Source organism: Ascidia mentula, chromosome 7 (assembly GCF_947561715.1).
Source record: "Ascidia mentula chromosome 7, kaAscMent1.1, whole genome shotgun sequence".
NCBI classification, from domain to species: Eukaryota; Metazoa; Chordata; class Ascidiacea; order Phlebobranchia; family Ascidiidae; genus Ascidia; species Ascidia mentula.
Window position 1 is genome coordinate 1,831,216 of NC_138572.1, and position 27,822 is coordinate 1,859,037.

The 27,822-nt window shown below is 36.8% G+C and overlaps 6 protein-coding genes and 1 pseudogene across 6 annotated transcripts; 5 read left to right on the forward strand and 2 right to left on the reverse strand.

Moving 5' to 3' along the window:
* The first annotated feature begins 1,544 nt into the window (after positions 1 to 1,544).
* On the forward strand, positions 1,545 to 4,003 carry LOC145908893 (galactosylceramide sulfotransferase-like). The gene is made up of 5 exons (XM_082996214.1): positions 1,545 to 1,552; positions 1,901 to 1,963; positions 2,319 to 2,436; positions 2,814 to 2,928; positions 3,156 to 4,003. The coding sequence occupies exons 1-5, from the start codon at positions 1,545 to 1,547 to the stop codon at positions 4,001 to 4,003; spliced, it is 1,152 nt and encodes a 383-aa protein (XP_082852340.1).
* Positions 4,004 to 6,158: 2,155 nt separating this feature from the next.
* LOC145908894 (galactosylceramide sulfotransferase-like) lies at positions 6,159 to 8,800 on the forward strand. Its single transcript, XM_082996215.1, has 5 exons — positions 6,159 to 6,334; positions 6,683 to 6,745; positions 7,101 to 7,218; positions 7,641 to 7,755; positions 7,983 to 8,800. The coding sequence occupies exons 1-5, from the start codon at positions 6,159 to 6,161 to the stop codon at positions 8,798 to 8,800; spliced, it is 1,290 nt and encodes a 429-aa protein (XP_082852341.1).
* A 784-nt stretch (positions 8,801 to 9,584) lies between these two features.
* Positions 9,585 to 11,786, reverse strand: LOC145908895 (intelectin-1-like; annotated as a pseudogene).
* Positions 11,787 to 12,336: 550 nt separating this feature from the next.
* On the forward strand, positions 12,337 to 15,604 carry LOC145908896 (galactosylceramide sulfotransferase-like). Its single transcript, XM_082996216.1, has 5 exons — positions 12,337 to 12,437; positions 13,518 to 13,580; positions 13,936 to 14,053; positions 14,415 to 14,529; positions 14,757 to 15,604. The coding sequence occupies exons 1-5, from the start codon at positions 12,337 to 12,339 to the stop codon at positions 15,602 to 15,604; spliced, it is 1,245 nt and encodes a 414-aa protein (XP_082852342.1).
* A 2,295-nt stretch (positions 15,605 to 17,899) lies between these two features.
* Positions 17,900 to 20,398, forward strand: LOC145908899 (galactosylceramide sulfotransferase-like). Its single transcript, XM_082996217.1, has 5 exons — positions 17,900 to 17,907; positions 18,256 to 18,318; positions 18,675 to 18,792; positions 19,209 to 19,323; positions 19,551 to 20,398. Exons 1-5 carry the CDS (start codon positions 17,900 to 17,902, stop codon positions 20,396 to 20,398), a joined length of 1,152 nt encoding a protein of 383 aa, XP_082852343.1.
* Positions 20,399 to 23,532: 3,134 nt separating this feature from the next.
* LOC145908900 (galactosylceramide sulfotransferase-like) lies at positions 23,533 to 27,698 on the forward strand. The gene is made up of 4 exons (XM_082996218.1): positions 23,533 to 23,583; positions 23,980 to 24,094; positions 24,322 to 24,926; positions 27,456 to 27,698. The coding sequence occupies exons 1-4, from the start codon at positions 23,542 to 23,544 to the stop codon at positions 27,696 to 27,698; spliced, it is 1,005 nt and encodes a 334-aa protein (XP_082852344.1). The 5' UTR covers positions 23,533 to 23,541.
* LOC145908735 (intelectin-1-like) lies at positions 25,949 to 27,173 on the reverse strand. The gene is made up of 4 exons (XM_082996064.1): positions 27,165 to 27,173; positions 26,781 to 27,107; positions 26,367 to 26,627; positions 25,949 to 26,179 (listed from the first exon to the last, which is right to left on the reverse strand). The coding sequence occupies exons 1-4, from the start codon at positions 27,171 to 27,173 to the stop codon at positions 25,949 to 25,951; spliced, it is 828 nt and encodes a 275-aa protein (XP_082852190.1).
* Positions 27,699 to 27,822: the final 124 nt, after the last annotated feature.

Here is a 27,822-nt window from a genome sequence, read left to right on the forward strand (position 1 = left end):
TTTAATTGTTTAGTTGGAAACAACAAACACATTGTGTTAGTAACCGCAGCCTTTTAATTTGAAGCTGTGGTGTGTTGCTGAATTTCCGCTCTCTATACTCATACGCACACTTTCCCACTTATTTACTAAATTGGTGCGGTTAAGTTTGTAAACGTATGGTTTACTGCAAACAAATACATACAATAAACACCAAACAAAGTACACAAATGACAAATATGCCAGACTTATCTACAATAGGGTCTTACCGCAGTAACATAAAACGTTCGCTTTGAAACGTGAACTATTTATTTGGCGCAGACAAATTAAGCCACGCGAGTAATCAAGCCTACAAGCGCCAGACAGTTGCGTTCAAGACACAAACTTTTGCGATTACCGTGTTTATCTTTGGTATGTGAAGAATCAATAATCAAAACCCCAAAGAAAAAAATCCTACATGTGGAATATTGGTTGACACAGCTGCAGTGCTTTTTAAAATCAAATTTCCTGAGGTTTCAATTTCCTTATTTCCTTACCATACACATGCAGGGTCCATGGACATTTACCTTACACATAAGCTACAATCAGAGCTGAAAAATAATTGCAATAGGCATAACATTTTTTGACAAATGACTTACTTTCAGCATCTTGGTTATTGCTCTCTGTGTTTTCGTCAAAATCGTTATCCTCGGTTTCAACATTTCCATGTTGGCTTCCACTCGATTCTTTCAATGCGACCAGCAATAACAAACAAACACAAATATACCTTACAGCCGTCATTCTCGGTGAAAGCAGATTTACGCGAAACTGAACTCCTGTACAAACCCAGTTCAACCAACGATTATGACGTCGCCTTCGCTAGTCACATGTTGTCGTATTATTGCCGGTACGGTCATTTTTGCCCACATTGGATGACTGGAACGTTAATTGACGAAGAAATACCCAAATTTTATATACTTTAACATGTGTAAAGTAAAGTGCAACATGCAACTTTACAATATCAATATACGTTTCTTCTCTTCAAATACGTTAATAAGGTTTGTGCGTGGGTTTCAGTTATGTACAGTAATGTATATTGGTGCACGATTACCCGAATTGTTTTGTGTAGACAGTACCATCCGGTCGCCACACAATGGGAGGGATGAGAACAATAAGTTGATAATGTGTATATCCATAACCACAACCCATGTAAGGGTTTAGAGTTTGCCTGTGCGGTGAGCTGTTATTATGTTTTGGTGTATCAGAGAGGCTGCGTTATAAAAATGGTTCCGTTTTGAGCGGAGCTTGACCTTGCTTCTGGCACGAATTCCGTGCAGCAAATGTATTGAAATCATCCGTTATGATGTTTTTGCATCTTAATCTAAATAAAATAACCTCATAAAAAGTTCTACGTCTGACAAATTATATTACAGGGTCAGAAATGTCAGCAAATTTACAAGAAAATTGAAACAAGCACGAAAATGCGTTTCTATCTGTTCAGAGCCTTAAAGCTTTTCGTCATTTTCTTGATGCTGTATGTTGCTATGTATGTAATATCAGCTAATCTGTTTGCAGCAACACTGAATGATATGAAAAGGTAAATTTTAGTCAGGAATTTAGTAATAGATTGTGATTCTGGTGGTGTTTTGGCATACAAATTCTGTGGATGTATATTTGATGATACATCGACAGCAAACCTGCCCTTACATATACCAAAGTTCAAAGCCACGATAAAGCTATACCGTCATAAAAAATGCGATAAGATAGCAGGGGCATAAAAACCAACATTTGTTAATATTATACAATTTACATCATAAAGATATAAAATCCTAATTATCCATTAACAGTTCCTGACTCTGTGTTTATTTGAATGCTATATCATTGTTTCCAATTGTTGTTTGGTATGAGTAGCACGTGTAATTCATCAATGCACTTTGTTTTGCAGAATCGACAAATCAACTCCAAGAGTCATATCGACAACCTACGAAAATCGCGTCTTTCCCCAAAAGTGAGTTCTCGATTAGATTTTTCAACAATAATCTTTAACTGTCTCATGTCTAGGCCTGTAGTGAAATGATGCAAGTCAAACCACAAAATGGGAGACTTCAGGCGTAGCCACATATTCTTTGTCCATGGACATTTAAAAAAATGGGTTTCGCTAAACACAGCATCATGAGTTCCAAACATCAACCGAATGGACATAAAAGTAGAAGCAAAAAGTCAAACTTTTCAAACACATAGACTTGTTTACTTCCCTTAAAATCCGTTTGAACACGAGTCCTTTTTTTATTCCAAGTTTCAATGTGAAGTTTCTGCATTGTCCACACGTGGAAAAAAACTTTGAATATTATTTTCTATTTCAGTTTCAGTCAAGACATTGGAAGTTTAAAATTCGTTTCAGGCAACCAAACCGAAAACTGCACAAGACAAAATAACGTCATGTTCCTTAAAACTCACAAAACGGCAAGTTCAGCCATGCAGGTAAGATTATCAACAGTTTGACGCCAAATTTAAACTACTTTCTGTATAATCTTTCACTAAACTTATTTAGTAACGGGTGAGTCAATTTAACTTGAGCAAATTAACATCATATACCATAACAAATTAAGTAAATACGGCATAAAAAAAAACACATAAGATTATGTAGCAGATCCGGATTGTTTTCCGCGAATCTCTTTAGTCATGAATCGAATGTCGTTTTCATAACATATATTTCATAACTTAAATCACAAAAGGATAACTAGAACGCAGGTATGATACGTCAATAACAATATACTCAAAACCAACGCCAATTCACATGCCAAAAAATTACTTGATAAAATTGTAACTTGTGCATTACATATGGCTCCTGCTTTCAGAACATTCTGTTTCGTTACGGCAGCCATCACAATCTTACATTTGCTCTTCCAAAAAACAAACGCCATTTCTCGTACCCAAAGCTTTTCCAATCAACGTCCGTTCAAAATCCAAAAGGCAAGTAAAGTACTTACAACTACTTGTACTTACTGTTGTTGTTTTTTAAACGTTTCATAAATCATTTATGGTGTTTACCGTAAGGAAATGAAGAAACCCATGGGGCGAAATATATATTCCTAATAAAAAGTCAGCCTGATCCTATAGTAAAAAGCTACTAATTTTCTTACAACTGTTGACCAAAAATGTAATGGATTTCAATGAAAAGAACAATGTTTCACTTGCAGGCATGAAAAACTTCAACATACTTTGTCACCACATGCGGTTCAATCATGAAAAAGTTAAGAAAGTGATGCCCGACAACACTTTCTACGTTTCTATACTTCGGGAGCCAGGAACTTTATTTGAGTCAACGTTTGATTATTTCTGGGAATTCGTTCCTGCATTTAAGCATGTCGATAGAAGGGAATCCCCGGAAAAGTGGTTGGACAACGCGGAAGAATATTTCAGATCTAGTACTCGTAATTCCCAATGGCACTTTGCAAAAAATTCCCTAATTTACGATTTTGGTTACGACAACTTGAATGAAGATACATCTTACGTAGAAAACGCCATACAAGAAGTTACAAAACGATTTGATCTAATTCTTATCGCTGATCACTTTGAAGAATCCATGGTACTGCTCAGCGACGCCCTCTGCTGGCCACTGGATGAAGTTGCTTCTCTCAGCTTAAACGCAAGATCTCAATTGGGGACTGATCTGGCATCAAGATCACGAATAAGTGAGAAGGCGCGACGGTGGAACCGCGCCGATGCCGCTTTGTTTGACCACTTTAACGCCACCTTATGGCAAAAGATTAAGTCTTACGGAATTGATCGGATGCAAAAAAAGGTGGAGGAATTAGAGAATATTAAGAGAAATCTTACAGAGCTTTGTATAGAGGGAGGAAAAGCAGTGGACTCGTCCAAGATGAAAGACCCGTCAATGTTGAAGAAATTTTGGAAGCCAAAGGATGTTGCAATGAAAGGATACAATTTACGGAAAGAGGCCCAGCAAAATTCTCTTTGCAGGGAACTTGTAATGCCAGAAAATGCATTTGGCTACATGCTGTTTGAACGCCAGCATAAAACGTGAATCTTTTTAAGTATTCCAACGTCAAAACCTAAAACCATGTAACACAGAAGTGTATATTATACTATCCCATACAAGACCGGGTCGCCATACTGAGAAAGATTTTATACTTGGCCATCTTAGTTTTGTTTTGAACTTGGCTGCGGTGCCGATGAACCTAATCTTGTCACAAAAGAATCTTTGCTTATATCTCGAATCACTTTTCTTGGAAAGGTTTGTTAACGCTTCATTGGATATCTTTTTATTCTTGTTGATTCCAAGCATGTGTTGATTTTGGTTGATCTCAATTTTAGTGTCCCCTTCCTTGTTATGTATTTATTATCTCCGAGACAAACCGCATACGCGCCTTTTTCTCGGGTTAGTGCAGGTTTTTAGCATTCGTTTTAATTCGATAAAAATGAAACTTTAATGCATGGAAAGCACCGAAACTGCACTCTTTAATTCCCGAAACGATTTATACTTGCCTGGATAAATTATGACAATAACAGTTCTCGCATGCTTGGCCAAAGAAGGAATTTGATTTGAAGTATTTCCAATGTCAATTGCAAAAGTTAAAATGCATTTCCAGATGACTTTGTAACCGTCTAACAAAATTCTAATGCAATTCATATATCAATGAGAATGGTTGTTATTGCAAATGTTTAAAATATTTGTTGTTGTTCTATGTTTGAAGCAAACTTTCCGGGACTACGTTTTAAATGTTTAATTGGAATCAACAAATATATTACACACTGTATTATTTAAAGACAGTCCCTTCTTTCCGATATCTTTAAGGAATTGTGTTGTAACCGCAGCCCTTTAATTTTAAGCTGTGTTGTGTTGCTGAATTTCCGCTGTCTATACTCATGCGCACACTTTCCCACTTATTTACTAAATTGGTGCGGTTAAGTTTGTAAACGTATGGATTACTGCAAACAAATACATACGATAAATACCAAACAAAGTACACATTGACAAATATGCCGCACTTACCTACAATAGGGCCTTACCGCAGCAACACGAAACGTTCGCTTTCAAACGTGAACTATTTATAAGGCGCAGACAAATTAAGCCACGCGAGTAATCAAGCCTACAAGCGGCAGTTATTTAGTTGCGTTCAAGACACAAACTTTTGCGATTACCGTGTTTATCTTCGGTTTGTGAAGAATCAATAATCAAAACCCCAAAGAAAGAAATCCTACAAGTGGAATATTGGTTTAACACTTTTTTAAATCAAATTTCCTGAGATTTCGGTTTTCTTATTTCATTACCATACACATGCAGGGTCCATGAACATTTACCTTACACATAAGCCACAATCAGAGCTAAAAAGTAATTGTAATAGCCATAAGGTTTTTTGACAAATGACATACTTTCATCATCTTGGTTGTTGCTCTCTGTGATTTTATCAAAATCTTCAAATTCAGCAAATTCGTTGTCCTCGGTTTCAACATTTCCATGTTGGCTTCCACTTGAGCCTTTAAATGCGACCAGCAATAACAAACAAACACAAATATACCTTACAGCCGTCATTCTCGGAGAAAGCAGGTTGACGCGAAACTGAACTCCTGTACAAACCCAGTTCAACCAACGATTATGACGTCGCCTTCGCTTCTCGCATGTTGTCGTATTATTGCCGGTACGGTCATTTTTGCCCACATTGGATGACTGGAACGTTAATTGACGAGGAAATACCCAAATTTTATATACTTTAACATGTGTAAAGTAAAGTGCAACACGCAGCTTTACTATATCAATATATTTATGTGTCTTCCCTTCGTTCATAAGGTTTGTGCGTAGGTTTCAGTTATGTACAGTAATGCATATTGGTGCATATGATCGTCGCCGTAGCCCATAACATCCCAACTGTTTTGTGTAGACAACACCATCCGGTCGCCACACAATGGGAGGGATGAGAACAATAAGTTGATGATGCGCATATTCATAACCTAACCAATGTGATGTTTAGAGCCTGTCTGTGCTGTGAGATGTGAGCTGTTACTGTTTTTTTTTTGTGTATCAGAAAGTCTGCGTTATAAAAATGGTTCCGTTTTGAGCGGAGCTTGACCTTGCTTCTGGCACAAATTCCGTGCAGCAAATGTACTGAAATCATCCGTTATGATATTCTTGAATATTAATCTAACTAAAATAACCTCATAAAAAATTCTACGTCAGACAAATGATATTACAGGGTCAGAAATGTCAGCAAATTTACAAGAAAATTGAAACAAGCACGAAAATGCGTTCCTTCCTGTTCAGAGCATTAAAGTTTTTCGTCATTTTCTTGATGCTGTATGTTGCTATGTATGTTATATCAGCTAATCTGTTTGCAGCAACACTGAATGACATGAAAAGGTAAATTTTAGTCAGGAATTTAGTAATAGAATGTGATTCTGGTGGTGCTTTGGCATACAAATTCTGTGGATGTAAATTTGATAATACATCGACAGCAAACCTGCCCTTACATATACCAAAGTTCAAAGCCACGATAAAGCTATACCGTCATAAAAAATGCGATAAGATAGCAGGGGCATACAAACCAACATTTGTGAATATATTACAATTTACATCATACAGATATAAGATCCTAATTATCCATTAACATTTCCTTAGTCTTTGTTTGTTTGAATGCTATAGCATTGTTTCCAATTGTTGTTTGGTATGAGTAGCACATGTAATTCATCAATGCATTTTGTTTTACAGAATCGACAAATCAACTCCAAGAGTCATATCGACAACCTTTGAAAATCGCGTCTTTCCCCAAAAGTGAGTTCTCGATTAGTTTTTTCAACAATAATCTTTGACTGTCTCCCGTCTAGGCCTGTAGTGAAATGATGCAAGCCAAAGCACAAAATGGGAGACTTCAGGCGTAGCCACATATTCTTTGTCCATTGACATTTAAAAAAAAGGGTTTCGCTAAACACAGCATCATGAGCTCCAAACATCAACCGAATGGGCATAAAAGTAGAAGCAAAAAGTTAAACTTTTCAAACACATAGACTTGTTTACTTCCCTTAAAATCCGTTTGAACACGAGTCCTTTTTTTATTCCAAGTTTCAATGTGAAGTTTCTGCATTGTCCACACGTGGAAAAAAAATTTGAATATTATTTTCTATTTCAGTTTCAGTCAAGACATTGGAAGTTTAAAATTCGTTTCAAGCAACCAAACCGAAAACTGCACAAGACAAAATAATGTCATGTTCCTTAAAACTCACAAAACGGCAAGTTCCGCCATGCAGGTAAAATTATCAACATTTTGACGCCAAATTTAAACTACTTTCTGTATAATCTTTTACTAAACTTATTTAGTAACGGGTGAGACAATTTACCTTGAGCAAATTAACATCATATACCATAACAAATTAAGTAAATACGGCATAAAAAACACATAAGATTATGTAGCAGATCGGGTGTTTGTTTTCCCGAATCTCTTTAGTCATAAATCGAATGTCGTTTCAACCACTGTCTGAATCTGTTATTTTTATGCATGGGATAATACTATCTGTCGTTTTCATAACTTATATTTCCACAAAGGGATAACTAGAACGCAGGTATGATACGTAAATAACAATACACTAAAAAACAACGCCGATTCACATGCCAATAAAAATTTACTTGATAAAATTGTTACTTGTGCATTACATACGGCTCTTGCTTTCAGAACATTCTTTTTCGTTACGGCATCCATCACAATCTTACATTTGCTCTTCCAAACAACAAATACGGTTTCAGGTACCCAAAGCTGTTCCAATCAACGTCCGTTCAAAATCCAAATGGCAAGTAAAGTACTTACAACTACTTGTACTTACTGTTGTTGTTTTTTAAACGTTTCATAAATCGTTTTTGGTGTTTACCGTAAGGAAATGAAGAAACCCATGGGGCGAAATATATATTCCTAATAAAAAGTCAACCTGATCCTATAGTAAAAAGCTACTAATTTTCTTACAACTGTTGACCAAAAATGTAATGGATTTCAATGAAAAGAACAATGTTTCACTTGCAGGCATGAAAAACTTCAACATACTTTGTCACCACATGCGGTTCAATCATGAAAACGTGAAGAAAGTGATGCCCGACAACACTTTCTACGTTTCTATACTTCGGGAGCCAGGAACTTTATTTGAGTCGACGTTTGATTATTTCTGGAAATCAGTTCCTGCATTTAAGCAAGTCGATAGAAGGGAATCCCCGGAAAAGTGGTTGGACAACGCGGAAGAATATTTCAGATCTAGTCCTCGCAATTCCCAATGGCACTTTGCAAAAAATTCCCTAATTTACGATTTTGGTTACGACAACTTGAATGAAGATACATCTTATGTGGAAAACGCCATACAAGAAATAACAAAACGATTTGATCTAATTCTTATCGCTGATCATTTTGAAGAATCCATGGTACTGCTCAGCGACGCCCTCTGCTGGCCACTGGAGGAAGTTGCTTCTCTCAGCTTAAACAAAAGATCTCAAGTAAAAGTTGATGCAGCAACAAAATCACGAATAAGTGAGAAGGCGCGACGGTGGAACCGCGCCGACGCCGCTTTGTTTGACCATTTTAATGCCACCTTGTGGCAAAAGATTGAGATTTACGGGGTTAATCGGATGAGACAAAAGGTGGAGGAACTTGGGAATATTCAGAGAAATCTTACCGAAATGTGTTACGAAAAAGATCCGTCAATGTCGAAATTTTATCTAAATCCACGTGGAATGCACATAAGAGCACACAATTTACGGAAAGATGCCCAAGCAAATTCCCTTTGCCGAGAACTGAAAATGGAGGAGAGGAATTTAACACAGTTATTGTTTGACCGTCAGGTAAAACCATGAATTCTTTTTAATGCTTTTTTTTCTTTATTGAAACATGGTAAAAGCACCCAAAAGGAAATTCACTGCAACATTCTTAAATAAGCTGTGATAAAAGGTCTCATTTCTGTGTCTCCAGGACAACCTCCATGTCGAGTACAATTTCCCGTTTAATATTTTTTTTTCCGTTTAAGACAAGATCATAATTCATTACGCCCGTGCTTGCTGTCTTCCACGCGAAGTGTTAAGTACCACTCATGTTACAGCGTTATTTGCTTTGCGCTTCGTTTGTTTGCATACAAGGGCTTTGTCATTCATTTTTTTACGTTCGATTAAAGGGTTACTTCGTTTCAAACAACTGACTAACAACGCCGAAGCAATAAATGTGGATATATTAATTTGTAAAAACGACTACGATTAGTAAATATCTAAAAAATACTGAAAGCCAAGCACAGCAAACAATTATAAGTGGAGTGTAAACAAAGAAATTTTATCACTCGTCTCTTTGCAAGAGCAGACGGCGGTTTCTACAACAAAGATTTTAATTTTGGTCAATTCATTAAAAAACACAGGGCCTTAAAACTGATAACATCAAAATATCGAATAAGAAAACCGTTGGTAGACCACTTTAGCGCCACCTTGTAGAAAACATAAAGACGTTTGGAAACAGAAGTTGTACCATCCCAACATGTCACGAAATTTTATTTACTTTTCGTGATTCAGTCACACTATTAAATTTTGGGTATTTTTTCACGACATTTCTGGACTACAGAAATTATCACCATTAAAAATATTAATGTGAGTGGAACTAACGGTAGAACAAAAGAAAAACACTTTCCAATATAGTTTTGTCAACACTCCAGTCGCTATGAGTTGCATAACCACTGAAAGTCCAGCTTGCAAAATCTCCGCAATATTTTGTATCTTTGTTTACTCCTGTTGATCCCAAGCATGAGTGTTCAATGTGCTTTGCTGTCGCTTTCAATTTACCCCCTGGACACAGTGCAAACGCACTTCCTTCTCCATTTAATACTCGTAGCTGCAATTACAAACACAAGGACATTAATGAGTGTCGATTTTTGTTGACCAAAACCAAATTTTGAGCAATTAAATGCTCAAAGTGAATGAAAGTATGGAGTTTCTCACATTAATACAGGTTTCCGCTAAAACCAACGACAAATCATTGCCTAAATTTCAAAAGTTGAAACTTGCCTGTATAAATCCAGACAATAGGTCATTTTGAGTGTTTGGGGCAAAATGCAAAAGCAGTTGATCAGCACTTCCTAAGTCAAATGCAACAGGAATTGCAGGACCGTTGTCAGATGGTGCTGTATATTTGTTTGATACAATTGGATAATAATCATTGTACAAGTAATAAAGATTGCCATTGTAATTGTCCAAAAAGTTAGTTGTTGTTCTGTATTTAAAGTAAGCTGCCTGCGACCACATGTTAATCGATGCTGTGTTGTTTGGAATCTAAAAAAATACAAGACAAAAGCTGTAATACTGTAAACAAATTGCCTTGTACAGACCAGTATACTAAAAGTGTTACCAGCCATATCATCAAGTTTCTTCCTTTAATATCAAAATAGCCAGGATTTTAAAATCAGCTTATGTTGCTGAACCAACGGTTCCAAATGTTGTCATGTTCATCCAGTTTCCAGCTGTTGATTCGATCCCTGGCCCGAGCTCACTTGACCACTTATCACCTGAACTACATCTTCCGGTGTCATTTGGGTTATTTTCATGAATGGAAGCCACCAGAGTCCACCCTCCATTATTGATTGCCATATCACAGAAAGTCGTATACAGTTTGCCAGTTGAGTCTTTTAGCGTATATATTCCATTTGATAAACTCGATGTAGAATTCGAGAGAAGTTCTCTTATTTTGACTCACTGGAACAAATACGTTTTGTAGCGAATTAATATGTTTCCCTTTTCCTAATTCTTTCAACTCAAATTTTAATTTTTCAATTTAGAGCGTGGATGACGCACGAATAATGTCGTTTACCCTGTACATTGCATTATGAAGTTCGTGTGAGAATTTCTGAGCACTTTATAAATTACGTAACGACAGAACATCTCACAAAATTCTGATGCAATTCATATATCAATGAGAATGGTTGTTATTGCAAATGTTTAAAATAATTGTTGTTGTTCTATGTTTGAAGCAAACTTTCCGGGACTACGTTTTAATTGTTTAGTTGAAAACATCAAATCTATTACACATTGTATTATTTAAAGACATCCCCTACTTTCCGATATCTTTAAGGAATTGTTAGTAACCGCAGCCCTTTAATTTGAAGCTGTAGTGTGTTGCCGAATTTCCCCTGTCTATACTCATACGCACACTTTCCCACTTATTTACTAAATTGGTGCGGTCAAATTTGTATAAGTATCTGCAAACAAATGCATACGATAAACACCAAACAAAGTACATGATTGACAAATATGCCACACTTACCTACAATAGGGTCTTACCGCAGCAACACGAAACGTTCGCTTTCAAACGTGAACTATTTATTAGGCGCAGACAAATTAAGCCACGCGAGTAATCAAGCCTACAAGCGCCAGATAGTTGCGTTCAAGAAATAAACTTTGGCGATTACGTTTTTATCTTCGGTATGTGAAAAATCAATGATCAAAACCCTAAAGAAAAAAAATCCTACAAGTGGAATATTGGTTGACACAGCTGCAGTGCTTTTAAAAATCAAATTTCCTGAGGTTTCAATTTTCTTATTTCATTACCATACACATGCAGGGTCCATGGACATTTACCTTACAAATAAGCTACAATCAGAGCTGAATAATAATTGCAATAGCCATAACATTTTTTGACAAATGACTTACTTTCAGCATCTTGGTTATTGCTCTCTGTGTTTTCGTCAAAATCTTCAAATTCGGCAAACTCGTTGTCCTCGGTTTCAACATTTCCATGTTGGCTTCCACTTGGGCCTTTCAATGCGACCAGCAATAACAAACAAACACAAATATACCTTACAGCCGTCATTCTCGGAGAAAGCAGTTTGACGCAAAACAGAACTCCTGTCCAAACCCAGTTCAACCAACGATTATGACGTCGCCTTCGCTTGTCGCATGTTGTCGTATTTTTGCCGGTACGGTCATTTTCGCCCAAATTGGATGACTGGAACGTTAATTGACGAAAAAAATACAATGTGCAAATCAAAGTGCAACATGCAACTTTACAATATCAATATACGTTTCTTCTCTTCAAATACGTAAATAAAGTTTGTGCGTAGGTTTCAGTTATGTACAGTAATGTATATTGGTGCACGATTACCCCAATTGTTTTGCGGCGTCGACAGCACCATCCGGTCGCCACACAATGAATGGGAGAAATGAGAACAATAAGTTAATGATGCACATACCCATAACTACAACCTATGTAAGGGTTTAGAGTTTGCCTGTGCGGTGAGCTGTTATTATTTTTTGGGTGTATTAGGGAAGCTGCGTTGTAGTAAAGAATTATATTTAAGCTGCGTCTGACCATGGTTGCAAATTCCGGTGCTGCTAATGTGTTGAAATCCTATGTTAACGTAATGATAGTCGAGCAAAACATAGCAGAGCCAAAGATGTTGATCCTGCAGCATATTTATTACAGAGCAATGCAAGCCAGTGCTATATTGCGACTGATCCTTACGTGAATTTATAGCGCACTTTGCGTATCTGGAACATCCAGACGCTATACAGCAGGAGAGATAAAACAATTAAACTTGATATGTGAATGCTGTGTTTTTGGATTTGGCTTGTGTTTGGTATTGTTCTGTTTTTATTAAAGTAAAGCGTCCACCACGAGAAACCAATATGAGGTAGGCTATTTGCTTTAATGCTTGGGATTTGTACCAGGGTTCAGGTTTGCTAATTTAAGGAGACAGCGTTTATACAAAAAGGTTTATTTTTGAGCGGACCTTATTGCTTGAGCAGGAAATGTATTAAAATCGTCTATTATGATGGTCTTGCATTTTATAATCTCACCAAATATAACGTTTTAAAGAACACTTCGTCCTACACATTATATTACAGGGTCACACATGTTATGAAATTTATGAGGTTATTCTGAAACAAGCACGAAAATGCGTTTCTATCTGTTCAGAGCATTAAAGTTTTTCGTCATTTTCTTGATGCTAAATGTTGCAATGTATGTAATATCAGCTAATCTGTTTGCAGCAACACTGAATGAAATGAAAAGGTAAATTTCAGCCAGGAATTTAGTAATAGAAGGCAAATCTGGTGGTGCTTCCGCGTACATATTCCTGTGGTGCTAAATTTGAATAAACATCCATAGTAAGCCTGCCCTTACATAATCAACTTCCATTGACGAAAAATGATTCATGAGCCTCTTGGTATGTCACCTTGGGGAAGCATGGACCCAAGTTGAGATACCCTGCTCTAATTTGAGTAGTCCCGGCCTGTAAGCTGAAACATGACGAAATAAAATTCAAAGTTTAAGATCACGATAAAGCTATACAGTCATAAAAAACGCGATAAGACAACATGGACATACAAAACGTTTGTTAACGCATTACAATTTACATAATACATGGTATAATTAAATCATCTTAATTCCCCATTAACAGTGTCCCAACTTGGTTTTGTTGAAATTTCGGTGGGAAGGCACTGAGTTTCTGATTTTAAGTTTGTTTGAATGCTATAGTATTGTTTACGTTTGTTGTTTGGTATGAGTAGCACATGTAATTCATCAATGCACTTTGTTTTACAGAATCGACAAATCAACTCCAAGAGTCATATCGACAACCTACGAAAATCGCGTCTTTCCCCAAAAGTGAGTTCTCGATTAGATTTTTCAACAATAATCTTTAACTGTCTCATGTCTAGGCCTGTAGTGAAATGATGCAAGTCAAACCACAAAATGGGAGACTTCAGGCGTAGCCACATATTCTTTGTCCATGGACATTTAAAAAAATGGGTTTCGCTAAACACAGCATCATGAGTTCCAAACATCAACCGAATGGACATAAAAGTAGAAGCAAAAAGTCAAACTTTTCAAACACATAGACTTGTTTACTTCCCTTAAAATCCGTTTGAACACGAGTCCTTTTTTTATTCCAAGTTTCAATGTGAAGTTTCTGCATTGTCCACACGTGGAAAAAAACTTTGAATATTATTTTCTATTTCAGTTTCAGTCAAGACATTGGAAGTTTAAAATTCGTTTCAGGCAACCAAACCGAAAACTGCACAAGACAAAATAACGTCATGTTCCTTAAAACTCACAAAACGGCAAGTTCAGCCATGCAGGTAAGATTATCAACAGTTTGACGCCAAATTTAAACTACTTTCTGTATAATCTTTCACTAAACTTATTTAGTAACGGGTGAGTCAATTTAACTTGAGCAAATTAACATCATATACCATAACAAAACTAAATAGGGCATAAAAAAAATACATATGAGATTATGTAGCAGATCGGGATTGTTTTTCGCGAATCTCTTTAGTCATGAATCGAATGTCGTTTTCATAACTTAAATCACAAAAGGATAACTAGAACGCAGGTATGATACGTCAATAACAATATACTCAAAAACAACGCCAATTCACATGCCAAAAAATTACTTGATAAAATTGTAACTTGTGCATTACATATGGCTCCTGCTTTCAGAATATTCTGTTTCGTTACGGCATCCATCACAATCTTACATTTGCTCTTCCAAAAAACAAACGCCATTTCTCGTACCCAAAGCTTTTCCAATCAACGTCCGTTCAAAATCCAAAACGCAAGTACAGTACTTACAACTACTTGTACTTACAGTTGTTGTTTTTTAAACGTTTCATAAATCATTTATGGTGTTTACCGTAAGGAAATGAAGAAACCCATGGGGCGAAATATATATTCCTAATAAAAAGTCAGCCTGATCCTATAGTAAAAAGCTACTAATTTTCTTACAACTGTTGACCAAAAATGTAATGGATTTCAATGAAAAGAACAATGTTTTACTTGCAGGCATGAAAAACTTCAACATACTTTGTCACCACATGCGGTTCAATCATGAAAAAGTTAAGAAAGTGATGCCCGACAACACTTTCTACGTTTCTATACTTCGGGAGCCAGGAGCTTTATTTGAGTCGACGTTTAATTATATCTGGGAATTCGTTCCTGCATTCAAGCATGTCGATAGAAGGGAATCCCCGGAAAAGTGGTTGGACAACGCGGAAGAATATTTCAGATCTAGTACTCGTAATTCCCAATGGCACTTTGCAAAAAATTCCCTAATTTACGATTTTGGTTACGACAACTTGAATGAAGATACATCTTATGTGGAAAACGCCATACAAGAAATAAAAAAACGATTTGATCTAATTCTTATCGCTGATCACTTTGAAGAATCCATGGTACTGCTCAGCGACGCCCTCTGCTGGCCACTGGAGGAAGTTGCTTCTCTCAGCTTAAACGCAAGATCTCAAGTGGGGACTGATCTGGCATCAAGATCACGAATAAGTGAGAAGGCGCGACGGTGGAACCGCGCCGACGCCGCTTTGTTTGACCGCTTTAACGCCACCTTGTGGCAAAAGATTAAGTCTTACGGAATTGATCGGATGCAAAAAAAAGTTGAGAAACTGGAGAATATTAAGAGAAATCTTACAGAGCTTTGTATAGAGGGAGGAAAAGCAGTGGACTCGTCCAAGATGAAAGACCCGTCAATGTTGAAGAAATTTTGGAAGCCAAAGGGTGTTGCAATGAAAGGATACAATTTACGGAAAGAGGCCCAGCAAAATTCTCTTTGCAGGGAACTTGTAATGCCAGAAAATGCATTTGGCTACATGCTGTTTGAACGCCAGCATAAAACGTGAATCTTTTTAAGTATTCCAACGTCAAAACCTAAAACCATGTAACACAGAAGTGTATATTATACTATCCCATACAAGACCGGGTCGCCATACTGAGAAAGATTTTATACTTGGCCATCTTAGTTTTGTTTTGAACTTGGCTGCGATGCCAATGAACCTAATCTTGTCACAAAAGAATCTTTGCTTATATCTCGAATCACTTTTCTTGGAAAGGTTTGTTAACGCTTCATGGGATATCTTTTTATTCTTGTTGATTCCAAGCATGTGTTGATTTTGGTTGATCTCAATTTTAGTGTCCCCTTCCTTGTTATGTATTTATTATCTCCGAGACAAACCGCATACGCGCCTTTTTCTCGGGTTAGTGCAGGTTTTTAGCATTCGTTTTAATTCGACAAAAATGAAACTTTAATGCATGGAAAGCACCGAAACTGCACTCTTTAATTCCCGAAACGATTTATACTTGCCTGGATAAATTATGACAATAACAGTTCTCGCATGCTTGGCCAAAGAAGGAATTTGATTTGAAGTATTTCCAATGTCAATTGCAAAAGTGAAAATGCATTTTCAGAAGACTCTTTGTAACCGTCTAACAAAATTCTAATGCAATTCACATATCAATGAGAATGGTTGCTATTGCAAATGTTTAAAATATTTGTTGTTGTTCTATGTTTGAAGCAAACTTTCCGGGACTACGTTTTAAATGTTTAATTGGAAACAACAAATACATTACACACTGTATTATTTAAAGAAAGTCCCTTCTTTCCGATATCTTTAAGGAATTGTGTTGTAACCGCAGCCCTTTAATTTTAAGCTGTGTTGTGTTGCTGAATTTCCGCTGTCTAAACTCATGCGCACACTTTCCCACTTATTTTCTAAATTGGTGCGGTTCAGTTTGTAAACGTATGATTTACTGCAAACAAATACATACGATAAACACCAAACAAAGTACACAATTCACAAATATGCCACACTTACCTACAATAGGGTCTTACCGCAGCAACACGAAACGTTCGCTTTCAAACGTGAAGTATTTATTAGGCGCAGACAAATTAAGCCACGCGAGTAATCAAGCCTACAAGCGGCAGTTATTTAATTGCGTTCAAGACACAAACAGTGGTGATTACCGTGTTTATCTTCGGTATGTGAAGAATCAATGATCAAAACCCCAAAGAAAGAAATCCTACAAGTGGAATATTGGTTTAACACTTTTTTAAATCAAATTTCCTGAGATTTCGGTTTTCTTAATTCATTACCATACACATGCAGGGTCCATGAACATTTACCTTACACATAAGCCACAATCAGAGCTAAAAAGTAATTGTAATAGCCATAAGGTTTTTTGACAAATGACATACTTTCATCATCTTGGTTGTTGCTCTCTGTGATTTTATCAAAATCTTCAAATTCAGCAAATTCGTTGTCCTCGGTTTCAACATTTCCATGTTGGCTTCCACTTGAGCCTTTCAATGCGACCAGCAATAACAAACAAACACAAATATACCTTACAGCCGTCATTCTCGGAGAAAGCAGGTTGACGCGAAACTGAACTCCTGTCCAAACCCAGTTCAACGATTATGACGTCGCCTTCGCTTCTCGCATGTTGTCGTATTATTGCCGGTACGGTCATTTTTGCCCACATTGAATTACTGGAACGTTAATTGATGAAGAAATACCCAAATTTGATATACTTTAACATGTGTAAAGTAAAGTGCAACACTCAGCTTTACAATATCAATATACGTTTCTTCTCTTCAAATACGTTCATAAGGTTTGTGCGTGGGTTTCAGTTATGTACAGTAATGTATATTGGTGCACGATTACCCGAATTGTTTTGCGTCGACAGCACCATCCGGTCGCCACACAATGGGAGGGATGAGAACAATAATTGATAATGCCTATATCCATAACCACAACCCATGTAAGGGTTTAGAGTTTGCCTGTGCGGTGAGCTGTTATTATGTTTTGGTGTATCAGGGAGGCTGCGTTATAAAAATGGTTCTGTTTTGAGCGGAGCTTGACCTTGCTTCTGGCACAAATTCCATGCAGCAAATGTATTGAAATCATCCGTTATGATGTTTTTGCATCTTAATCTAACTAAAATAACCTCATAAAAAGTTCTACGTCTGACAAATTATATTACAGAGTCAGAAATGTCAGCAAATTTACAAGAAAATTGAAACAAGCACGAAAATGCGTTTCTATCTGTTGGGAGCCTTAAAGCTTTTCGTCATTTTCTTGATGCTGTATGTTGCTATGTATGTAATATCAGCTAATCTGTTTGCAGCAACACTGAATGATATGAAAAGGTAAATTTTAGTCAGGAATTTAGTAATAGAATGTGATTCTGGTGGTGTTTTGGCATACAAATTCTGTGGATGTAAATTTGATAATACATCGACAGCAAACCTGCCCTACATATACCAAAGTTCAAAGCCACGATAAAGCTATACCGTCATAAAAAAATGCGATAAGACAGCAGGGGCATACAAACCAACATTTGTTGATATATTACAATTTACATCATACAGATATAAGATCCTAATTATCCATTAACAGTTCCTGACTCTTTGTTTGTTAGAATGCTATAGTATTGTTTCCAATTGTTGTTTGGTATGAGTAGCACATGTAATTCATCAATGCACTTTGTTTTACAGAATCGACAAATCAACTCCAAGAGTCATATCGACAACCTTTGAAAATCGCGTCTTTCCCCAAAAGTGAGTTCTCGATTAATTTTTTCAACAATAATCTTTAACTGTCTCCCGTCGAGGCCTGTAGTGAAATGATGCAAGCCAAAGCACAAAATCGGAGATTTCAGGCGTAGCCACATATTCTTTGTCCATGGACATTTAAAAAAATGGGTTTCGCTAAACACAGCATCATGAGCTCCAAACATCAACCGAATGGACATAAAAGTAGAAGCAAAAAGTTAAACTTTTCAAACATATCGACTTGTTTACTTCCCTAAAAATCCGTTTGAAACACGAGTCCTTTTTTTATTCCAAGTTTCAATGTGAAGTTTCTGCATTGTCCACACGTGGAAACAAACTTTGAATATTATTTTCTATTTCAGTTTCAGTCAAGACATTGGAAGTTTAAAATTCGTTTCAGGCAACCAAACCAAAAACTGCACAAGACAAAATAACGTCATGTTCCTTAAAACTCACAAAACGGCAAGTTCAGCCATGCAGGTAAGATTATCAACAGTTTGACGCCAAATTTAAACTACTTTCTGTATAATCTTTCACTAAACTTATTTAGTAACGGGTGAGTCAATTTAACTTGAGCAAATTAACATCATATACTATAACAAAACTAAATAGGGCATAAAAAAAACATATTAGATTAGGTAGCAGATCCGGTGTTTGTTTTCCCGAATCTCTTTAGTCATAAATCGAATGTCGTTTTTTTCCATTGTCTGAATCTGTTATTTTTATGCATGGGATAATACTATCTGTCGTTTTCTTATATTTCCACAAAAGGATAATTAGAGCGCAGGTATGATACGTAAATAACAATACACTAAAACACAACGCCAATTCACATGCCAAAAAAAAATAATTGATAAAATTGTTACTTGTTCATTACATATGGCTCCTGCTTTCAGAATATTCTGTTTCGTTACGGCAGCCATCACAATCTTACATTTGCTCTTCCAAAAAACAAACGCCATTTCTCGTACCCAAAGCTTTTCCAATCAACGTCCGTTCAAAATCCAAAAGGCAAGTACAGTACTTACAACTACTTGTACTTACTGTTGTTGTTTTTTAAACGTTTCATAAATCATTTATGGTGTTTACCGTAAGGAAATGAAGAAACCCATGGGGCGAAATATATACTCCTAATAAAAAGTCAGCCTGATCCTATAGTAAAAAGCTACTAATTTTCTTACAACTGTTGACCAAAAATGTAATGGATTTCAATGAAAAGAACAATGTTTCACTTGCAGGCATGAAAAACTTCAACATACTTTGTCACCACATGCGGTTCAATCATGAAAAAGTTAAGAAAGTGATGGCCGACAACACTTTCTACATTTCTATACTTCGGGAGCCAGGAACTTTATTTGAGTCAACGTTTGATTATTTCTGGGAATTCGTTCCTGCATTTAAGCATGTCGATAGAAGGGAATCCCCGGAAAAGTGGTTGGACAACGCGGAAGAATATTTCAGATCTAGTACTCGTAATTCCCAATGGCACTTTGCAAAAAATTCCCTAATTTACGATTTTGGTTACGACAACTTGAATGAAGATACATCTTACGTAGAAAACGCCATACAAGAAGTTACAAAACGATTTGATCTAATTCTTATCGCTGATCACTTTGAAGAATCCATGGTACTGCTCAGCGACGCCCTCTGCTGGCCACTGGATGAAGTTGCTTCTCTCAGCTTAAACGCAAGATCTCAATTGGGGACTGATCTGGCATCAAGATCACGAATAAGTGAGAAGGCGCGACGGTGGAACCGCGCCGATGCCGCTTTGTTTGACCACTTTAACGCCACCTTATGGCAAAAGATTAAGTCTTACGGAATTGATCGGATGCAAAAAAAGGTGGAGGAATTGGAGAATATTAAGAGAAATCTTACAGAGCTTTGTATAGAGGGAGGAAAAGCAGTGGACTCGTCCAAGATGAAAGACCCGTCAATGTTGAAGAAATTTTGGAAGCCAAAGGATGTTGCAATGAAAGGATACAATTTACGGAAAGAGGCCCAGCAAAATTCTCTTTGCAGGGAACTTGTAATGCCAGAAAATGCATTTGGCTACATGCTGTTTGAACGCCAGCATAAAACGTGAATCTTTTTAAGTATTCCAACGTCAAAACCTAAAACCATGTAACACAGAAGTGTATATTATACTATCCCATACAAGACCGGGTCGCCATACTGAGAAAGATTTTATACTTGGCCATCTTAGTTTTGTTTTGAACTTGGCTGCGGTGCCGATGAACCTAATCTTGTCACAAAAGAATCTTTGCTTATATCTCGAATCACTTTTCTTGGAAAGGTTTGTTAACGCTTCATTGGATATCTTTTTATTCTTGTTGATTCCAAGCATGTGTTGATTTTGGTTGATCTCAATTTTAGTGTCCCCTTCCTTGTTATGTATTTATTATCTCCGAGACAAACCGCATACGCGCCTTTTTCTCGGGTTAGTGCAGGTTTTTAGCATTCGTTTTAATTCGATAAAAATGAAACTTTAATGCATGGAAAGCACCGAAACTGCACTCTTTAATTCCCGAAACGATTTATACTTGCCTGGATAAATTATGACAATAACAGTTCTCGCATGCTTGGCCAAAGAAGGAATTTGATTTGAAGTATTTCCAATGTCAATTGCAAAAGTTAAAATGCATTTCCAGATGACTTTGTAACCGTCAAACAAAATTCTAATGCAATTCATATATCAATGAGAATGGTTGTTATTGCAAATGTTTAAAATATTTGTTGTTGTTCTATGTTTGAAGCAAACTTTCCGGGACTACGTTTTAAATGTTTAATTGGAATCAACAAATATATTACACACTGTATTATTTAAAGACAGTCCCTTCTTTCCGATATCTTTAAGGAATTGTGTTGTAACCGCAGCCCTTTAATTTTAAGCTGTGTTGTGTTGCTGAATTTCCGCTGTCTATACTCATGCGCACACTTTCCCACTTATTTACTAAATTGGTGCGGTTAAGTTTGTAAACGTATGGATTACTGCAAACAAATACATACGATAAATACCAAACAAAGTACACATTGACAAATATGCCGCACTTACCTACAATAGGGCCTTACCGCAGCAACACGAAACGTTCGCTTTCAAACGTGAACTATTTATAAGGCGCAGACAAATTAAGCCACGCGAGTAATCAAGCCTACAAGCGGCAGTTATTTAGTTGCGTTCAAGACACAAACTTTTGCGATTACCGTGTTTATCTTCGGTTTGTGAAGAATCAATGATCAAAACCCCAAAGAAAGAAATCCTACAAGTGGAATATTGGTTTAACACTTTTTTAAATCAAATTTCCTGAGATTTCGGTTTTCTTAATTCATTACCATACACATGCAGGGTCCATGAACATTTACCTTACACATAAGCCACAATCAGAGCTAAAAAGTAATTGTAATAGCCATAAGGTTTTTTGACAAATGACATACTTTCATCATCTTGGTTGTTGCTCTCTGTGATTTTATCAAAATCTTCAAATTCAGCAAATTCGTTGTCCTCGGTTTCAACATTTCCATGTTGGCTTCCACTTGAGCCTTTAAATGCGACCAGCAATAACAAACAAACACAAATATACCTTACAGCCGTCATTCTCGGAGAAAGCAGGTTGACGCGAAACTGAACTCCTGTCCAAACCCAGTTCAACGATTATGACGTCGCCTTCGCTTCTCGCATGTTGTCGTATTATTGCAGGTACGGTCATTTTTGCCCACATTGGATGACTGGAACGTTAATTGACGAAGAAATACCCAAATTTTATATACTTTAACATGTGTAAAGTAAAGTGCAACACGCAGCTTTACTATATCAATATATTTATGTGTCTTCCCTTCGTTCATAAGGTTTGTGCGTAGGTTTCAGTTATGTACAGTAATGCATATTGGTGCATTCGTCGCCGTAGCCCATAACATCCCAACTGTTTCGTGTAGACAACACCATCCGGTCGCCACACAATGGGAGGGATGAGAACAATAAGTTGATGATGCGAATATTCATAACCTAACCAATGTGAGGTTAAGAGCTTGTCTGTGCTGTGAGACGTGAGCTGTTACTGTTTTTTTTTGGTGTATCAGAAAGTCTGCGTTATAAAAATGGTTCTGTCTTTAGCGGAGCTTGAACTTGCTTCCGGTACGAATTCCGTGCAGCAAATGTATTGAAATCATCCGTTATGATGTTCTTGAATCTTAATCTAACTAAAAATAACCTCATAAAAAATTCTACGTCAGACAAATTATATTACAGGGTCAGAAATGTCAGCAAATTCACAAGAAAATGGAAACAAGCACGAAAATACGTTTCTATCTGTTCAGAGCCTTAAAGCTTTTCGTCATTTTCTTGATGCTGTATGTTGCTATGTATGTAATAACAGCTAATCTGTTTGCAGCAACACTGAATGATATGAAAAGGTAAATTTCAGTCAGGAATTTAGTAATAGAATATGATTCTGGTGGTGTTTTGGCATACAAATTCTGTGGATGCAAATTTGATAATACATCGACAGCAAACCTGCCCTTACATATACCAAAGTTCAAAGCCACGATAAAGCTATACCGTCATAAAAAATGCGATAAGATAGCAGGGGCATACAAACCAACATTTGTTGATATATTACAATTTACATCATACAGATATAAGATCCTAATTATCCATTAACAGTTCCTGACTCTGTGTTTGTTTGAATGCTATATCATTGTTTCCAATTGTTGTTTGGTATGAGTAGCACGTGTAATTCATCAATGCACTTTGTTTATACAGAATCGACAAATCAACTCCAAGAGTCATATCGACAACCTTTGAAAATCGCGTCTTTCCCCAAAAGTGAGTTCTCGATTAGTTTTTTCAACAATACTCTTTAACTGTCTCCTGTCTAGGCCAGTAGTGAAATGATGTAAGTCAAACCACAAAATCTGAGACTTCAGGCGTAGCCACATATTCTTTGTCCATTGACATTTAAAAAAAAGGGTTTCGCTAAACACAGCATCATGAGCTCCAAACATCAACCGAATGGACATAAAAGTAGAAGCAAAAAGTGTTTACTTCCCTTAAAATCCGTTTGAACACGAGTCCTTTTTTTATTCCAAGTTTCAATGTGAAGTTTCTGCATTGTCCACACGTGGAAAAAAACTTTGAATATTATTTTCTATTTCAGTTTCAGTCAAGACATTGGAAGTTTAAAATTCGTTTCAAGCAACCAAACCGAAAACTGCACAAGACAAAATAACGTCATGTTCCTTAAAACTCACAAAACGGCAAGTTCCGCCATGCAGGTAAAATTATCAACAGTTTGACGCCAAATTTAAACCACTTTCTGTATAATCTTTCACTAAACTTATTTAGTAACGCGTGAGACAATTTACCTTGAGCAAATTAACTTCATATACCATAACAAATTAAGTAAATACGGCATAAAAAACACATAAGATTATGTAGCAGATCGGGTGTTTGTTTTCCCGAATCTCTTTAGTCATAAATCGAATGTTGTTTCAACCACTGTCTGAATCTGTTATTTTTATGCATGGGATAATACTATCTGTCGTTTTCATAACTTATATTTCCACAAAGGGATAACTAGAACGCAGGTATGATACGTAAATAACAATACACTAAAAAACTTTGCTTGATAAAATTGTTAATTGTGCATTACATACGGCTCTTGCTTTCAGAACATTCTTTTTCGTTACGGCATCCATCACAATCTTACATTTGCTCTTCCAATCAACAAATACGGTTTCAGGTACCCAAAGCTGTTCCAATCAACGTCCGTTCAAAATCCAAATGGCAAGTAAAGTACTTACAACTACTTGTACTTACTGTTGTTGTTTTTTAAACGTTTCATAAATCATTTATGGTGTTTACCGTAAGGAAATGAAGAAACCCATGGGGCGAAATATATATTCCTAATAAAAAGTCAACCTGATCCTATAGTAAAAAGCTACTAATTTTCTTACAACTGTTGACCAAAAATGTAATGGATTTCAATGAAAAGAACAATGTTTCACTTGCAGGCATGAAAAACTTCAACATACTTTGTCACCACATGCGGTTCAATCATGAAAACGTGAAGAAAGTGATGCCCGACAACACTTTCTACGTTTCTATACTTCGGGAGCCAGGAACTTTATTTGAGTCGACGTTTGATTATTTCTGGAAATCAGTTCCTGCATTTAAGCAAGTCGATAGAAGGGAATCCCCGGAAAAGTGGTTGGACAACGCGGAAGAATATTTCAGATCTAGTCCTCGCAATTCCCAATGGCACTTTGCAAAAAATTCCCTAATTTACGATTTTGGTTACGACAACTTGAATGAAGATACATCTTATGTGGAAAACGCCATACAAGAAATAACAAAACGATTTGATCTAATTCTTATCGCTGATCATTTTGAAGAATCCATGGTACTGCTCAGCGACGCCCTCTGCTGGCCACTGAAGGAAGTTGCTTCTCTCAGCTTAAACAAAAGATCTCAAGTAAAAGTTGATGCAGCAACAAAATCACGAATAAGTGAGAAGGCGCGACGGTGGAACCGCGCCGACGCCGCTTTGTTTGACCATTTTAATGCCACCTTGTGGCAAAAGATTGAGATTTACGGGGTTAATCGGATGAGACAAAAGGTGGAGGAACTTGGGAATATTAAGAGAAATCTTACCGAAATGTGTTACGAAAAAGATCCGTCAATGTCGAAATTTTATCTAAATCCACGTGGAATGCACATAAGAGCACACAATTTACGGAAAGAAGCCCAAGCAAATTCCCTTTGCCGAGAACTGAAAATGGACCAGAGGAATTTAACACAGTTATTGTTTGACCGTCAGGTAAAACCATGAATTCTTTTTAATGCTTTTTTTTCTTTATTGAAACATGGTAAAAGCACCCAAAAGGAAATTCACTGCAACATTCTTAAATAAGCTGTGATAAAAGGTCTCATTTCTGTGTCTCCAGGACAACCTCCATGTCGAGTACAATTTCCCGTTTAATATTTTTTTTTTCCGTTTAAGACAAGATCATAATTCATTACGCCCGTGCTTGCTGTCTTCCACGCGAAGTGTTAAGTACCACTCATGTTACAGCGTTATTTGCTTTGCGCTTCGTTTGTTTGCATACAAGGGCTTTGTCATTCATTTTTTTTACGTTCGATTAAAGGGTTACTTCGTTTCAAACAACTGACTAACAACGCCGAAGCAATAAATGTGGATATATTAATTTGTAAAAACGACTACGATTAGTAAATATCTAAAAAATACTGAAAGCCAAGAACAGCAAACAATTATAAGTGGAGTGTAAACAAAGAAATTTTATCACTCGTCTCTTTGCAAGAGCAGACGGCGGTTTCTACTATTTAAAATCTCGGGGCCAAACAAAGATTTTAATTTTGGTCAATTCATTAAAAAACACAGGGCCTTAAAACTGATAACATCAAAATATCGAATAAGAAAACCGTTGGTAGACCACTTTAGCGCCACCTTGTAGAAAACATAAAGACGTTTGGAAACAGAAGTTGTACCATCCCAACATGTCACGAAATTTTATTTACTTTTCGTGATTCAGTCACACTATGAAATTTTGGGTATTTTTTCACGACATTTTTGGACTACAGAAATTATCATGGTCATTTACAGTATTAATGTGAGTGGAACTAACGGTGGAACAAACGAAAAACACTTTCCAATATAGTTTTGTCAACACTCCAGTCGCTATGAGTTGCATAACCACTGAAAGTCCAGCTTGCAAAATCTCCGCAATATCTTGTATCTCTGTTTACTCCTGTTGATCCCAAGCATGAGTGTTCAATGTGCTTGGCTGTCGCTTTCAATTTACCCCCTGGACACAGTGCAAACGCACTTCCTTCTCCATTTAATACTCGTAGCTGCAATTACAAACACAAGGACATTAATGAGTGTCGATTTTCCTCATTCGGTTTCTGATGACCAAAACCAAATGTTAAACAAGTAAATGCTGAAAGTGAATGAAAGTATGGAGTTTCTCACATTAATACAGGTTTCCGCTAAAACAAACGACAAATCATTGCCTAAATTTCAAAAGTTGAAACTTGCCTGTATAAATCCAGACAATAGGTCATTTTGAGTGTTTGGGGCAAAATGCAAAAGCAGTTGATCAGCACTTCCTAAGTCAAATGCAACAGGAATTGCAGGACCGTTGTCAGATGGTGCTGTATATTTGTTTGATACAATTGGATAATAATCATTGTACAAGTAATAAAGATTGCCATTGTAATTGTCCAAAAAGTTAGTTGTTGTTCTGTATTTAAAGTAAGCTGCCTGCGACCACGTGTTAATCGATGCGTTGTTTGGAATCTAAAAAAATACAAGACAAAAGCTGTAATACTGTAAACAAATTGCTTTGTACAGACCAGTATACTAAAAGTGTTACCAGCCATATCATCAAGTTTTTTCCTTTAATATCAAAATAGCCAGGATTTTAAAATCAGCTAATGTTGCTGAACCAACGGTTCCAAATGTTGTCATGTTCATCCAGTTTCCAGCTGTTGATTCGATCCCTGGCCCGAGCTCACTTGACCACTTATCACCTGCACTACATCTTCCGGTGTCATTTGGGTTATTTTCATAAATGGAAGCCACCAGAGTCCACCCTCCACTATTGATTGTCATGTCACAGAAAGTCGTATACAGTTTGCCAGTTGAGTCTTTTGGCGTATATATTCCATTTGATAAACTCGATGTAGATTTCGAGAGAAGTTCTCTGCAATTTTGACTCACTGGAACAAATACGTTTTGTAGCGAATTAATATGTTCCCCCTTTCCTAATTCTTTCAACTTAAATTTTAATTTTTCAATTTAGAGCGTGGATGACGCACGAATAATGTCGTTTACCCTGTACATTACATTATGAAGTTCGTGTGAGATCTTCTGAGCACTTTATAAATTACGTAACGACAGGTGCTGCATCGAAAAAGGATTTCCTGGATGAAGTGGCCACTGGATGAAGTTGCTTCTCTCAGCTTAAACGCAAGACCTCAAGTGGGGACTGATCTGGCATCAAGATCACGAATAAGTGAGAAGGCGCGACGGTGGAACCGCGCCGACGCCGCTTTGTTTGACCACTTTAACGCCACCTTGTGGCAAAAGATTAAGTCTTACGGAATTGATCGGATGCAAAAAAAGGTGGAGGAACTGGAGGATATTAAGAGAAATCTTACAGAGCTTTGTATAGAGGGAGGAAAAGCAGTGGACTCGTCCAAGATGAAAGACCCGTCAATGTTGAAGAATTTTTGGAAGCCAAAGGGTGTTGCAATGAAAGGATACAATTTACGGAAAGAGGCCCAGCAAAATTCTCTTTGCAGGGAACTTGTAATGCCAGAAAATGCATTTGGCTACATGCTGTTTGAACGCCAGCATAAAACGTGAATCTTTTTAAGTATTCCAACGTCAAAACCTAAAACCATGTAACACAGAAGTATATATTATACTATCCCATACAAGACCGGGTCGCCAACCTGAGAAAGTTTTTATACTTGGCCATCTTAGTTTT

Bases quoted from the DNA above. Each gene is read 5' to 3' on its own strand.
- LOC145908893 (XM_082996214.1), top strand. The intron at 2,437-2,813 runs GTAAGATTATCA...TCCTGCTTTCAG, and splicing joins CGGCAAGTTCAGCCATGCAG to AACATTCTGTTTCGTTACGG. The intron at 2,929-3,155 runs GCAAGTAAAGTA...TTTCACTTGCAG, and splicing joins GTCCGTTCAAAATCCAAAAG to GCATGAAAAACTTCAACATA.
- LOC145908894 (XM_082996215.1), top strand. From the start codon at position 6,159: ATGATATTACAGGGTCAGAAATGTCAGCAAATTTACAAGAAAATTGAA. The intron at 6,746-7,100 runs GTGAGTTCTCGA...TTTCTATTTCAG, and splicing joins AATCGCGTCTTTCCCCAAAA to TTTCAGTCAAGACATTGGAA. The intron at 7,219-7,640 runs GTAAAATTATCA...TCTTGCTTTCAG, and splicing joins CGGCAAGTTCCGCCATGCAG to AACATTCTTTTTCGTTACGG.
- LOC145908896 (XM_082996216.1), top strand. From the start codon at position 12,337: ATGATAGTCGAGCAAAACATAGCAGAGCCAAAGATGTTGATCCTGCAG. The intron at 14,054-14,414 runs GTAAGATTATCA...TCCTGCTTTCAG, and splicing joins CGGCAAGTTCAGCCATGCAG to AATATTCTGTTTCGTTACGG. The intron at 14,530-14,756 runs GCAAGTACAGTA...TTTTACTTGCAG, and splicing joins GTCCGTTCAAAATCCAAAAC to GCATGAAAAACTTCAACATA.
- LOC145908899 (XM_082996217.1), top strand. The intron at 18,319-18,674 runs GTGAGTTCTCGA...TTTCTATTTCAG, and splicing joins AATCGCGTCTTTCCCCAAAA to TTTCAGTCAAGACATTGGAA. The intron at 19,324-19,550 runs GCAAGTACAGTA...TTTCACTTGCAG, and splicing joins GTCCGTTCAAAATCCAAAAG to GCATGAAAAACTTCAACATA.
- LOC145908900 (XM_082996218.1), top strand. From the start codon at position 23,542: ATGTTCCTTAAAACTCACAAAACGGCAAGTTCCGCCATGCAG. The intron at 23,584-23,979 runs GTAAAATTATCA...TCTTGCTTTCAG, and splicing joins CGGCAAGTTCCGCCATGCAG to AACATTCTTTTTCGTTACGG. The intron at 24,927-27,455 runs GTGGAGGAACTT...ATGCAAAAAAAG, and splicing joins TTAATCGGATGAGACAAAAG to GTGGAGGAACTGGAGGATAT.
- LOC145908735 (XM_082996064.1), bottom strand. The intron at 26,628-26,780 runs GTTGGTTCAGCA...GTATTTTTTTAG, and splicing joins ACATGACAACATTTGGAACC to ATTCCAAACAACGCATCGAT. The intron at 26,180-26,366 runs GCAAGTTTCAAC...TTGTAATTGCAG, and splicing joins TATTGTCTGGATTTATACAG to CTACGAGTATTAAATGGAGA.